This window comes from Myripristis murdjan, chromosome 10 (assembly GCF_902150065.1).
Source record: "Myripristis murdjan chromosome 10, fMyrMur1.1, whole genome shotgun sequence".
In the NCBI taxonomy this organism is placed as follows: domain Eukaryota; kingdom Metazoa; phylum Chordata; class Actinopteri; order Holocentriformes; family Holocentridae; genus Myripristis; species Myripristis murdjan.
The window spans coordinates 7438468-7452706 of NC_043989.1; the positions used below are offsets into that span (position 1 = coordinate 7438468).

A 14239-nucleotide genomic window follows, 5' to 3' on the forward strand; every position below is an offset into this window, starting at 1 on the left:
GTTGACAGGCCAAGTCTGTCAGCTAGAGTGTGCCTGGCTGGGAGACTGGCAGGAGAAGCTGACTGTGTTCAGAGAGCTGTCATACAGTAACGCCCAGCACTCATCCCTCACACTACTCTGCCTGATTCACTGAGATTTGTCAGAGAGAGTCTCCTAAAGTGTAACAGCAGGCCAGCCGAAATAGCAGGGAAGGACCCGCTCAGCATGTTTGTCTCAAGTTTTTCCATGACAAGCACCGACCCCTTCACTGAAGTGGAAGGGGTCAGTACTTGTATGAAACAGCCAAAGTATGGAGAAGAAACTTGAGACGGCATTTGCTATTGGTTTGCATTCAATCAACAGAATGCTTTGCTATTAAACAAAATTAAATGTATTAAATAAATTAAATAACCCAGGTAATTAAATAATTACCTGGGTTCCATGAGAACTGCTCCATATTCCTGAGACAGACGATGAGCAGGAGAACATAGTTGGTGAACCGTTCCTTGATATCTGCCAAGATAAAACAATTACATTTGCAGACCACACCAAGCCACCTGTGGAAAAGGTTAGTAGTTAACTCTGTACCTTCATTTAAGACACAACTCAATTAAAGGTGGAATTACTTAACTGTTGTAGCAATAATTTGAAATTGTTTTGGGCAGTCCAATAAGGCTTCTGGATATTGATCTTTGAGTTTTAGGCAGCCACTTTTGTCATTTTGTATGACTTTGTAAGTTTAACAAAAGTGCTGTGATGAGTCATGGCTCATCACAGCTGCACATCACAGCAACAATGGCTCTTAGTCTTACCACAGCAATGGACGTTAAAAGCATCCATCAAGTGCAATTTTCACATCCATTCATAAATGTTCGGCATGCCATAATGTTTATTGCTAATACCATGCTAGTTAGGACTGAGCCAAGTCACATAAACAGGCAATCTTCAAAGCTGTGAATGAACAGTGAGAGGGAAATGGCCGCTGATTAGGGCTTATTGTCCTCCTCCTGTCATTGGTGCTGAACAGCAGCAGCTGAGATGAAAACATGTTTCCTCTGGGGTATAAAAAGGAGGGCGCTGCAGCCTGCAATTAATCCATAAGAGACCATCACTATTGTTCCTATCAAAGGCAAATGAATAGCTGCATAAAAAGGCCCCTATGTAAAGGAGAATAATTAACCATATGCATGCTAGAATTTTAATTGCTTTATAGTTGTTGTTTTTTTAGAGTTTAATGCCAAATGTTTCACTGTGAACTGTCAGATGTATGCTGATCATACATCTACTTAAGAGAAGAAGCTAAAATGCTGTGTTGAAAATAGCAGTTCATTCTTCATTCTAACTTAAAAACTGAGTGTGACTTTTTTCTACTGTAATAAGTAGTTACAATAATAAGGGGGGGTTGACAACAGAGAATGTGAAGACAAACACTATAACATAGAGTAACTTTACAAATTCTGCATCAGTCTAGCATACAGTAATATTGTTTTTCTAATTAGGTGTGGATGTGTCTCCAGTGCCAATGCTGCATGCAGCACCAATCCGTATGCATTATGCTTGTGATGTCTGATAAGGTTTTGGTTATCTTACCACTGTTGGACATTTGGAATAGGTTGTTCTTCTCAAACTTCTTGAAAACACTTCCTTTGATCTCCACAAACTGTGTATGAGGGAAACAGAACAACAGAAAAATACAGTGAGAAGCGTTCATTATCCAGAGGAGAAAAAAGAAAACAAACATGTTGCAGCTGCATCAGAAACATTACATCACCACAGTTCTGCGGATTTTTTACGATTCATTTGCATACAAATAATTGCATTAAAATGTTTGTGTGCACATGTGCAACTTATTTGTTTGTACAAGTGCACAGTTGCTTGCCAAATCAAATCACGCTTTTTTTGTTTGTGCGTGCATAATCATTGTTGACAGCAAGCATATCAGAGATAGCATGCATGTGCATGTCCACTTACATTGTTAGACATCATTATGGTGAGCAGGGACTTGTTGTGGGAGTTGAAGGCTACGTTGAGAGTGGAAGCTTGGACCATGATGAGGATGGAATGGAGGACTAAGAGACAGTCGCTCAGGAAAACAACAGATGTAAAGCACAGAAATGCGCTTGATTGAAACCTTATTAAAAGCATGGAAAGCTGGTACTTAAAGGGACCACCCTGTAGCCAAAGGGTCACAAGGTCAATCCCAAAAACAGTCTGTGTGTGACCATCAACCAACATCAATCCTTTGAAAGTATTCTTGAACAAGACACAAGCCTGGCCTGCTTACTCAATGTAAATATTATGTAAACCTACTCTGCATAATTCAAACACAGATATCAAACACAGAATGTATGACCAAGAGACTCAGGGAAACAAAAGACTCAAATAGGCTACATCGTGCATGAATCAAGTAAAACCTGACTGTCAATTCAAAGGCTAAAAATCACACCAAAGTCAATAAAACATGACACAGAGGGAGAGAAGTACAGCTCTGGAACACAACAAATCAAAGGCTTATACTGCTCAGATCTCCAAATAAAAGGTTGCCAACTTCATTTAAAGTCTCCCGAGCTCTACAGCGAAGATTTAAAACACCCATGTTGTTGCTGCTAAAATCGAAGGATACAGACATAGAAGACTGCCATGAGGAAGTGAGGGATGACTCCTATACTGTCCCTCTTGCGTTCTTTGGGTTCTGTGGCTGTCCAATACAGAGCGTCCAGGATATCTTGGCCAAAGGAGGAGAAGAGGCGGTCTGCCACCTAAACCAACATAAACATAGTTAAAAAATACTAGTAAGTTTATTTATTTCCCTTTGTCATTCATGCATGTTAAGAAAATTATCTAATGTTTTTATGTTGGGGAGGTTTAATTATTTTCTCTTTTCTTACATGCATGCATTTTGTTATTGGTATGCAGTTTTCCCTTTGGGATGACTGTTCTTATCACATAGTTTCTGTTACCACGTTCAGTTTTGTCTTTTAATTTGTTTTCTTTTGACATGCAATAACAATTTTTCATTTACATTATCTGTCAACTAGCCCGAACCACTCGACAGCTCAAGATTATTCTTCACAATAACAAATATCACAGTATGAGAAATGGCACTGGGCACAGGCCAGTGTGTACTATGCCAGAACAATATAAGCTCAATACACTATCTAAAACTGTCTAATCCGTTTAATGATTTCAAAATGTTTCAAAAACTGGATATTTTCCAGACTTCTCAGACCTACGCAGGATCACTGGGAGAGTTGTAGTAGGAGTCTCAAATCTACAAAAGACTGAGGTTCACCCAATACATCAAACACTGTACATAGTAGATACATTATATTGACAAAAACATAAGTATCTCCGCCAGGCAGCAGCCTAGAGGGGACACACGGACAGACAATATTGGCATTTTACTTTGAAATTTGAAAAAAATGTACATCACTAGACTTTTGGAACTGTTCCTGTCCAGATTAGTATGCTAAGGTAAAACAACATGTCTGGCTGAGATCTGTACTGTACTGACTGCTCTCTTCTAGTATTATTATCCTTTTGCTGAGTGTTGATGATGAAATATGAAGTGCTATGCATGTGGGTATACACAGTGGCTTTATAAATGTGACATGTTTCTAGCAAGTGAAAATGCATGAAGAGTGAAAGGCTCACACCTAAGATTTACTCAGTTTAAAAAAAAAAAAAAAAAAAAATCAAAGATGGTGTCCAGCATACAAATTGATTTATAGGCAGGGATTCTACAAAGCACCAGTGGTGTTTCCCTTATCATTGCCTTGAGATGTATAACTGTAGCTCCAAGAGTAAAAATCTACATATGCAAAATGGGAAACATGCACACATTGTCTCAAATAGTCACAAATGGCCCTGGTCTGCATTAAAATGTCAGTCATCATCCTGAGCCAAAAATCAGCACAGTCTCTAAAGAACAGCACCTGCTTTTCTCTTGCATTAGCAATTTCTAGCCAGCCAATGCATTGTCATGCACAACCATTACCCACCACTACATGTGAACCATAATAGCCTATTGATTGGTAACACAAGTCTAGGTTTAATTTATCACCCGGTATACCTAAATACTTTTAGATGTCGTTTAAATGACTGTGGATGTGACTGTGGATGTTACCCAGCACTACATGTTTGAGGGTTTGAGTCCATTTAGAGGCAACCATGCTAAAAGATGTGCATACTTATGGCACTGTCACTGTTGGGATGGAAAGTGTTCACCAAATGGCAGATGTAAATGTATAAAATGTGCAGTACCTCCAACATGTTGTAGATGATGTAGAGTTTGATGACAGACTGTCCTCTGATCAGGTGGTACATCATGGAGTAGTCGACGTAATGCATCATGGAGAAGCACAGCACCAGGATCAGGCCTTTCAGCATGTCACACACCTGTGCTGGTTGCAGCAGCCGTGACCCACTGGCCACACACACACGCACACACACCCACCCACCCACCCACACCCACACACACACACACACACACACAGAGGAAGATGAACTCTCAGTATTTGTATTGTAGTGTGGATACATTTAGACATACACAATCTCTCCTTGCATTTACAAATATTAGAATGCATACCTGCATGCAGGAATATACACTACAGATGGACACATGCAGGCACACATACATACCATATGTACATGTGCACACACATATAGAACCTTTCATTATTATCTGAATGTAAAGTTAAACATACAAACAGGTAGACATGCACATTCACACAATAATGTTCTATCTAAAAGTATCAATATTATTAACACCTATGCACACAAACAACTAAAAGCATTTATAAATAAACACTATTTTCCAAACTTGTTTCACATACTTAGATGTAATGAGACTCAAGAAGCCAACTTAATGAGAGATTTCCTAATTAATTAAGATATCAGAGGGCCAGCATCAGGACTACTGCTGGTTCAGTGAGTTAAAAATGATCACTGCTGTTCATCCCATGTAAGCTGAGCAATCCAAACTGAGGCATCCAACATGGGAAAAAGGCAACAACTCCTTTCACTGCTGCTGCTAAGTAGACTATGTAAAACTCAATACAAAATATTAAGTTAGCTATCCTCCATCCATAAGTTATCTCATTCATTTATAAGATTTAGCTCTTTTTTGATACAGTATGTTGCTGTTATTGTTATTATTTGATATTTTATAAAGTATTGGATTGGATTGGATTCAACTTTAATAATCCCCAAAGGGGAAACTAGATTGCCACCATGGCCACATACAATACAACATAAGACATAGACAAGTAATTCATAGATTTTTTTTTTTTTTTTTTTTTTTTTTTTTTTGGATGAGTGAGATTTAAACAATGATGAATTCTTCTTATCTAACTGAAAAACCTATGCCCAAGAACTCTACCCCATTTGAAAATAAGAATATCTATAATTTAGAAACATTTCAGTATATCTATGGCATTTTGTAAAGAAATGCTGTAAAGGGTGCTGGCTGAATAAAATAGATGGAGAAAACACACAGGCTATTACACCAACAGCCAAATATGCCTTTCAGTGTTAAAAAAAAATATCTTCCAAACATATGCAGCATTCATAATTAATGGCAATGGCTGGCAGTGTTAGCTTAGGATGATGTAAAGGGGAGGGATGACAAATCCATAGGACTCATTATTTAGAATTTACTGTGAGAGGGATGACAGGGAGAGCAAGAGACAGAGAGAGCTTATTTCCAAGACATATAGTTTCCCTATCAATTGCATGACTGGGCTATGTCAGCGTATTAACCACCTCTAGGCAGGGCAGAAAATAGCTTTGCTGTCTCTACAAGCCACAGCTGCTGTTGCACTCCAATATTCACCATTTCAACCCTCTGAAACCGAAATGAAACTCCCTTAATTTCTTTAGAAACGATTTAAAATTTGTTAATTTGGCCTATAAAGATGTTTTTTTTTATTATGTCTTAATGAATTAATCATTATTATTATGACTGAATATAAGTATACTCATTCCCACCATCAGATTTAGTTTACCCATTATTTTTTTAAACATGAGTCTGTGCTTTTCAAAAAAAAAAAAAAAAAAAAAAACTTAAGCATTGAGCAAAGCAGCAATTTCAAAATATTATTTAGGGGAGTAAAGGACATTTCTGTGTGTCGGCAGCAAATTTGGGTTTCAGAGAATTAAATGAGCCATTATCATATAAACTTCACATGATGGATAGCTATCTGCCAAAGTGGCATTACAGCAAAAAAAAAAAAAAAAAAAATTGCCAGCATGTGGCAAATGACTGGTAGCAATTTCGAACCCTATTCCTAACACTGAGCATAATTACATAACACTTTCTCTTATCTCAGAATAAGAGTCTCTTATAATTTTAATCATAAGTGAGAGTGTACTAGTTGAACACTGTTCTGCAGGTACTGTAGAGATATGCTCAAATACTTTGCAGCTAAATCACAACACACCACATACAGACTAGCTCTAGACCTACTCACTAGCGAACAAGACACGAAAAGACAATCAACAACTCTAACAGCCAACTGGTACCTAAGTTAACTTACAGTGGCCGATGATTATTCTTGCATTACAACAAACGTGGCTAACCCAAAAATCTCCCTAAAAAGATGAGAGAGGAAAAGAAATTGTGTTTCAGATGAGTGAGCTGTTTGCCAGCACAGACAGGGGGTTGGAAGGTGTAGATATCCATGTTATTTTAAGAGCAGCATGCTCTCGACTCCAGGCTGAGAGAGGAAGACAGCCTTGAGATTAGGATGATGTGTAAATTGGCTTTATCAAGTGTCTCAGTTCTGAATCAGTGTACTGTTGAGCACAAAACTGTGAAGAGAATGGCATGAGATGAACATCTGAGTCTGTGTTTCCAACGCAGAAAAGAAAGTCACTGCATAACCAAAGAACAGTCTGTCTTCTCTTCACCTACTTTGGGTAAACAGCATGTACCAAATATCAGGGACACTCTATGTTTTTGAGGAACTGTGCAAAAGGGCTTCCAACTCAGTATAAGCAAGGTGATCCTTTTAAAAATCAAAAAGATGTCTCTGTAGGTTTGAACCTTCAGTGCACAGCACTCTTTTTGGGCTGTGGCTCCACCTAGTGGTCAAATCTGGAATCATTCATGTGAAGATTTTAGTCCAGGAAGAGCAGCAGGGCTCCTTCACGCTACCAATTCTTTGCTTTCCTTGTAATCACACATTTTTGACTTAATTTCAAGTTGTTTTTTTTTTTTTTTTTTTGGTCAGGGTTCAGTGCATAGACATTTCATTTTGTACACTGCAGAACAATTTTCTTTCTGTTTTTCTTTGCCCTCTTCTCTGAAGTCAGATTTTTAACACTGTATCTGTATACTGACGACAATGACCTTGACCTGATGAGGCATATTTACATCTCTAAATAAATACTGAACTGTGGGTTTCTCTCACTTGATCATGCAGATCAAGTGCAAAAGCAAAGTAAAAAAAAAAAACAAAAAAAAAACATCTTATGATCAAGTGGTGCAAGGACCAGCAACCACAACACAAAGATGCAAATGCTAAGACCAAGAACCAATGTAAAGACCAATGTAAGGACCAAAACAGCTGCCACAAAAAGCTTTTAGGATGTATTTTATAATCTGTCCAGCAAACAACTTTGTATGTCTCTCAAAAAGATGTCAAGGATAATAGTAGCTTTGAGGGAGGTCTCAACGGGGTAAACACTAGTTTATGTTAAGGCACTGATGCAAAAACCAATTCCCTGTTCAGTGTCGTCTACTTCATAAGCTGTTAAACACACTCAGCTTTCTGGCCTGTTGCTGCAAAGCTGCTTCAGCCGGCTGTTAATGTAGCCTGTGTAATGCAATTCTCACGTTCTCCAACAAGCTAATATTATCTCTGTGACTTATGCATATTACAGTGAAGTGCATTCAGCTACTGTGCTGCAATCCAGTTAGCCATTACTGTATGCCATTCAAATCAGCCTGACGTTTCTAGGCATTAAGCTCTAGGCAGGAAAAAGAAGAAAAAGCTTGACTTGTGATACAAAACCTTGCAAGGGAAATGGACTTGTGATCAGGACATAGCTGGTTTGAATCCATAAAAAAGAGGGGAAATTTGGGCTGGGAAAAAGTTTTTCCCACCCTACTTTCAAGATGCCCTTGAGCAAGGTGCTAGAGCCCCAAATTGACCAATATTGGAGGACTGGCTACACCTATCACCAACTGTTTGAATTTGCGTAGCTGTACCATTGTCAAGCAGGGTGTTGATAGAGAAAACAGCACACATGCTCGGCAAACCTTTTTTCTGGATGAAAATAAAACCTGACCTATGAAGAGCCAATATGGCTGTTCTGGCTTCGTGAATGGAGCATGATGAGTGGTGCCAAGCTGCACATATTAACAAACACAATGGAGATGGAAGGGAGACGAGTGAAAGTGGGATCCGATTCAGGACAGTGATAACATTTATGAAGCCTTGGTGGGCTTGTGGCAGCATACCTGCTTCTTCTGCAGTAGGGGCATGTGTGCACCCTGCAGGGGGAGGAAGGTAAGGGCACAATCAGAAAGAGTGTGTGTGTGTGTGTGTGTGTGTGTGTGTCTGTGTGTCTGTGTATGTGTAGAGGGGGGAGGACATGTTCGGGTATATTCAGTTTCAAATTTTCATACTTTTTTCTGGATCTTAAAAAAGGATAGGTTCAGTATTTTTCAACCCAGGCTGTATTAAACATAAACTGCTGATTCACATTATTTTCAACACTATATGGCACAACATCAACACTAGCTTTCATGATGGAAACCCAGTCTCCCGCAGCCTCTTGCTAGCATTCATCACAGTCCAATACAGCGATCAATACTTTCAGGCTATCAAAAACTCATAAATGTCCTTTTTAAAAATGGGTAACAAAGAGTACCGTGACATATTATTTAAAACAGAAGAACTACTGGTCATTGCAACAATTGCAGAACAAATGTTCAGAAGTTCAGCAAGAAGGTAACTTAACTTAGCGAATATAAACAAGACAATCCATTTTTTGAAATGGTATCTAAAACGTGTTAGGAAAGCATGGTTTGCAAATATTTGCCGGACAATTTCAAGATGCATTTGACTGTACAGTGAATTTCTCATTTTCAAAAACGAATGGCTGGTAATCTGAAATGGTTTTGGAGAGGCAGAAATGATTTCCCTTTTTGAACTGTGTTGAAAGTCAGCAAGAAGCTGCAGCAGAGTGGTAAGATTGTCATCACTAAAGCTGGTGGTGAGGTTGTGCTTAGTACAATTATTAAGCATAAGAATCAAGTCAGGTGACTCAGGAGGGGCAGGCAGGGCCTCATCCAAGCTGTTCTCGGCAGTGCCTGGGAGGTTCTGACCTCGACTGAGGATGTGGTCGAGTGGTGGAATAATCATTTTGAGAAGCTTCTAGACCTGACTGACATGTCCTCCACAGAGGAGGCACTGGGCCATTCAGTCCCTGTATAGCGACAGTGAGAGCTGTGTCCACATTTTTCGTACTAATCTCATTCCCAGTGGTTGCTGAATTCCAGTTGGAGGCGGGGGGGGTTACCAGTGCAGTGACCACAAGATTGAGTCTCTGCTCTTTGCAGATGATGTGGTTCTGTTGGCGTCATCAAGCTATGACCTCCAGCACACATCAGGGTGATTTGCAGCCAAGCCTGAGGCAATCGGGTGAGGCCATGGTTCTCTGCCGAAAAAGGTGGTTTTCCCCCTCCGAGTTGGGAGTGAGTGGCTGCCTGATGTGGAGGAGTTCAAGAATCTCAGGGTCTTGTGCACAAGTGAGAGTAAAAAGGAGCGGGAGACCGACAGTCAGATCGGGGTGACAGGGAAGAGGGAGCTGAGCCAGAAAGCAAAGCTCCCCTGCCGGGCGGCTGGGAGAAAAATAGGGTGAGGAGACATCCAGGAGGAGCTCGCAGTAGAGCTGCTCATCCTGCGCGTTGAAAGGAGTAGTGGAGGTTGTTTGGGCATCAGGTTAGGGTGCTTCCTGGGCACCTCCTTGTGGAGATGTTCTGGCCGTGACCAACTAGGAGGAGACCTCCGGGCAGACCCAGGACACGCTAGAGCATGGGAACACCTTGGGTTCCCTCAGGAAGAGCTGGTGGATGTGACCATGGACAGGAACGTATGGACTGCCCTCCCCAGCCTACTATCACCATGACGCAGTCATGGATAAGTTGCAGAAAATGGACAGATGGATGGAAGAATCAACATTTAAATTTCACCCAGGCTGAAAAATGCCAGACCTACTGATTAACTCTTGAATTTAACTGAATTTAAGATTTTGGTCAGTGTGTGTTCATAAAATGACTGTTATGACTAGGCTATGTGACTCTGGTGGAGAAGTTAATTCTTCACAAAACTGTATATCACTCTATCTAAATGTACAGTTAGTCTACAGTTTCACAAGATGTATGAGGAGGATGAAGAGATGTATGTAGGACCTTTTTGTGCAAAACTTAATTAATTTCAAGACTTTCCAAACCTGTGTGGGAAGATCTATGTGTGACAGTGGCATTTTGATGTTGGCATTCAGACGGTGACACAATCCTGGTATGAGGTACTATAAGCCAATTGTAGGCTGACTCTTGAGAACTAATATACAGTACAGTAAGTGATATGTGGGTGCAGAACGCAGGGTTCCCACTCTATGTATTTTAAAAATTCCTAACTTTACAATGACAAAACTGTTAATTTTCCATGACCTAAATAAAGTTAACAATATATTTTTGTTTTCCTTTACAAAATTTTTAACGCAACACACATTCACACATCTTACTAAAGGTTATTAGTCTGTTTTTTTATTGCAGAGTAAGTAACATAATGAGAACTCAAAAAACAACGATTATGTTAAAAATCAGTGATGACAAGCTGCTGACAAAATTCCATTATTTGTCCTAAGAATATACTGGATTCGCTAACTTTCGATGTCTGGAACAGAATAAATAGTTTATTTTCATGACTTTCCAGAAATTCCACAATCCATGGGAGCCCTGAAAGTGTCTTGTAAGCCCATTTGGACTCAACATATGGCAGTTAAAACAAAAATAAAACAATTATCTCAATCAATTTTTAATGTGTTCCACAATTTTTGTGTTTGATCTGATCCCTGCAGACCTTTAAAATGTGGATATTCAAACTCAGGGTCCATAAAAAGGAAGAAAGTATGACAAAATGAATGTTGTTACTTTCAGACAAATCATGCTTGTATACCAAACAAAACAAATTAATCTGACCATCACTTTTCAGTTTTTACTAATGTGCATGTGTGTATGAGTTTATGTGTACATGTGCATTGAGTGTTTTGCTGTGTCAATGTGTTTTGTTTTGTTTTTTTTTTAATTAATATTATTAACTTGAACATATTATATGTGTATATGTAGGTCTATACATAAAATCATGTTGCATGTGTGCATAACTCTGGTATGAGTCGACTGTTTTGTATGAGTGTTGCATGTGTGTGTGTCACATGTGCATGTATGTGTGTGCATGTGTGTTGGTAGGCTCTGACCTGAAGCCGCAACAAGGCAAGGTGAGGAGGCGGAGCAGGGCCAGCAGCACCCTGAGGGGTAGCAGGGTGAAGACGTACAGGAAGGCATCCACACACAGGAAGAAGCCAAAGATCATCAACTGGAAAAAAACAAAATTTCTGTATTAAAATTCACTAACCTGATACTTCCCCTTGTTAAAATGGAGACTTAATTGGAAAAGGTACACAACATCTTTCAAGCAAAGATCATCATCCAGACACATTCACAGCGCTATCCACACTGAACGATGATTATCAGTGGAAAATAGGCTCTATTTATCTGTAGAATAAATGAGGAACATCTGAGGACAATCTAGACTACAGCTAATAACCACGAAATGTGTGGCAAAACAGCACTTAAATTAGGTCTAAATATAATTAGATTATGCAGTGGGCATGTTCCCAAACTTCCATATAAGAAAAGCCACTGCCTTGTCATTTTTACTCCCACTCTTGACTGGAAAAACAAGAAAACACTAAGGAAGTATGGTACTGGTATGGTACTGGCAATTTAAGTCACTAGAAACTGTTACAGTACATCAAACAAATGTAATTTAGTATTACGTTATAAGTTAACCACTTTTAATTTATTTCTAAATGTTCCAGTATAACATTTGAAACATGCAATACCTATCACTAATCAATATATCTTTTCATATCAGGGTCCATAGAGAAAAATCAGTTCAAATGAGGGTCAGTGGCTTAATGACAGTCAGCTTGGGGGTCTGGAGCATGAGGTCGTTTGAAAAACCTCTGGCCTATATAGTAAGTACAGCCACTTCTTTAGACATAAGGCACTCCCTGATGATAGTTCAGATGAACTGATATTATATAGCTCAACACTGCCACCTAGGGGTTTAAGAAGAGAACAACCAAAACAAACCAGCATAAGGTAAGTCTGATTACAGCATCACAGAGCAATGCTTTTTAAATGATTGTTTTCTGCACATCATTCAGTGCGTACAAAAAAAAAAAAAAAAAAAAAAAACATACTTAAGTGTTTGTGTTGCTGTGTGCAGTGGGTCAGGATTCTATTTTTAGGATTTACTTTGAGTTTGAAGCAGTTATGAACTGACCTTTGTTGCCTGTAATATGATAATATGGCTATGCCTTGTGTGTTCATGAGAATGACAGCACACACAGACATACAGATACAAGATAAACAAAGAGATGCAGACCTAAGAAGAGAGATTGGGTGGGGGTAGTGACAGAGTGTCTGAGAGCTTTTTTCAGTGTGGGAAGACCTTCACTGTACCTTTTCCAGTTCCTTGGGTATACGCATGCATGTGTAAACTCTCTCCCTGCGCTCGGTGTACTTTGCCTCATTGTGTTCCAGGAAGTAGCCTCTGGTAAGCTCTGCGCACATGAAGCGGGCCAACGATGGATCTGGAACAACATGACAGCAACCGTGTTACCACAAGGCTATTGTCTGCAACAACTACAGCCCTGGTTATCAACACAATGAGAGCACTAACCTTTGAACGGTCCAACAGCAAAGTGAAAGAGAAGGAAATTTCTCTTCCCAGTGGCAATAACTAAGGGTTTAACCATCTTCTCAGCACATCATTTGGTTCAATGCACCATGTTAGACTCACAAAACATCTTTACAACAGCTAAACACTGCAACATGAAGTTTGGTGTTGCCTTCAATAATATGGTTTTAAGCACAGCTAATTTGATTTTTTTTTTTTTTTTCAAATGTTTCATGATTCACGGTTTTCAACTAGATTTCTCTTGTTTTTCCCTTACTGCTCCTTCTAACTGATGGGAAAATTTGCAGGCATGTGACTAGTGATTCACGCATGCCTTTCTGGGAATGCAGGTTCTGTGTAGATGAGTGAACTGGAGCTTCTTTGACAGAGTGCATGGTGGCTGCTATAAAGTTATTACACATGCAGTCAAAATCTCAATGTTATGATTCAGACGTTTTCTTGCATCGATTTAAAACATTTGAAAAACATACATTTGAAATAATCCCTTTAATTGATTTATCACCCAGCCCTATGTACAAATAACCATTTCTTCTGTAACAGGAGAGGGTTATGTAATAAGGACAATGTCTAGAATGTAAGGGCAACTTTGGCATGGAGTAACAGTATTGATTTGTGCTATCCTGCTATGGCTACATATTACAGTAGCCTAACAATTTGCACAGTAAAGCAGTGAAATAAATCAAACACTGACTGAATTACTGTTCAATCATATGGATGCCTGGTGAGAAAATAGTGGAGTGTTTGGGGTGTTTTTTTAAGAATAATGCAGAATCTAAAATTAGGAACTGGGTTAACACCTGAGAGCAATAAACAACAGGGCAACAACAGAAAAGACATAATAATAGAGGTGAAATGAGACACTCTTCACTCCAGTGTGTTCTTGAAGAGCTAAGGCACTGACTTGATTGCATTAGCTCAGTCTTGGTATAAACGGCCCCATACTGTAATGGAATTGTTTCCAGTTGGCTTCAGCCTGTGAGAACCTGTCAAACATGTCATAATTCATAAACTGAACACAAAGACGACTTCAAAGAGTATTTAACATCTCTTGACCAAACAGTGTTGTGTAGACTTGATTTCAACAGTTGAAATCTTAACTTGAAAGCCAGTGCTCAGATTAAAGGCTCTGTGTGGCCCAAGCAAAAAAAAAAAAAAAAAGAGCCTGAGGGGTTTGAGTAAAGTTAGCAGCCACAAGCATGCCTGATTTAATAGGATGACCAGGGCACATGAACTAAGGACCCAGACAACTGAGGGCCCTTATA

General features: G+C 39.3%; 1 protein-coding gene across 1 annotated transcript in view; it reads right to left on the reverse strand.

Annotated features, from left to right (window-relative positions):
* tapt1a (transmembrane anterior posterior transformation 1a) overlaps window positions 1-14239 on the reverse strand; it is a 30896-nt gene that overhangs the window by 15638 nt on the left and 1019 nt on the right. Inside the window, exons 2-8 of the mRNA XM_030062442.1 lie at window positions 12740-12870; window positions 11467-11585; window positions 4243-4405; window positions 2603-2738; window positions 1951-2048; window positions 1570-1639; window positions 412-492 (exon numbers count right to left, since the gene is read on the reverse strand). Of these exons, the coding sequence (XP_029918302.1) occupies window positions 412-492; window positions 1570-1639; window positions 1951-2048; window positions 2603-2738; window positions 4243-4405; window positions 11467-11585; window positions 12740-12870 (798 nt within the window). The remainder of the gene's footprint in view (window positions 1-411; window positions 493-1569; window positions 1640-1950; window positions 2049-2602; window positions 2739-4242; window positions 4406-11466; window positions 11586-12739; window positions 12871-14239) is intronic.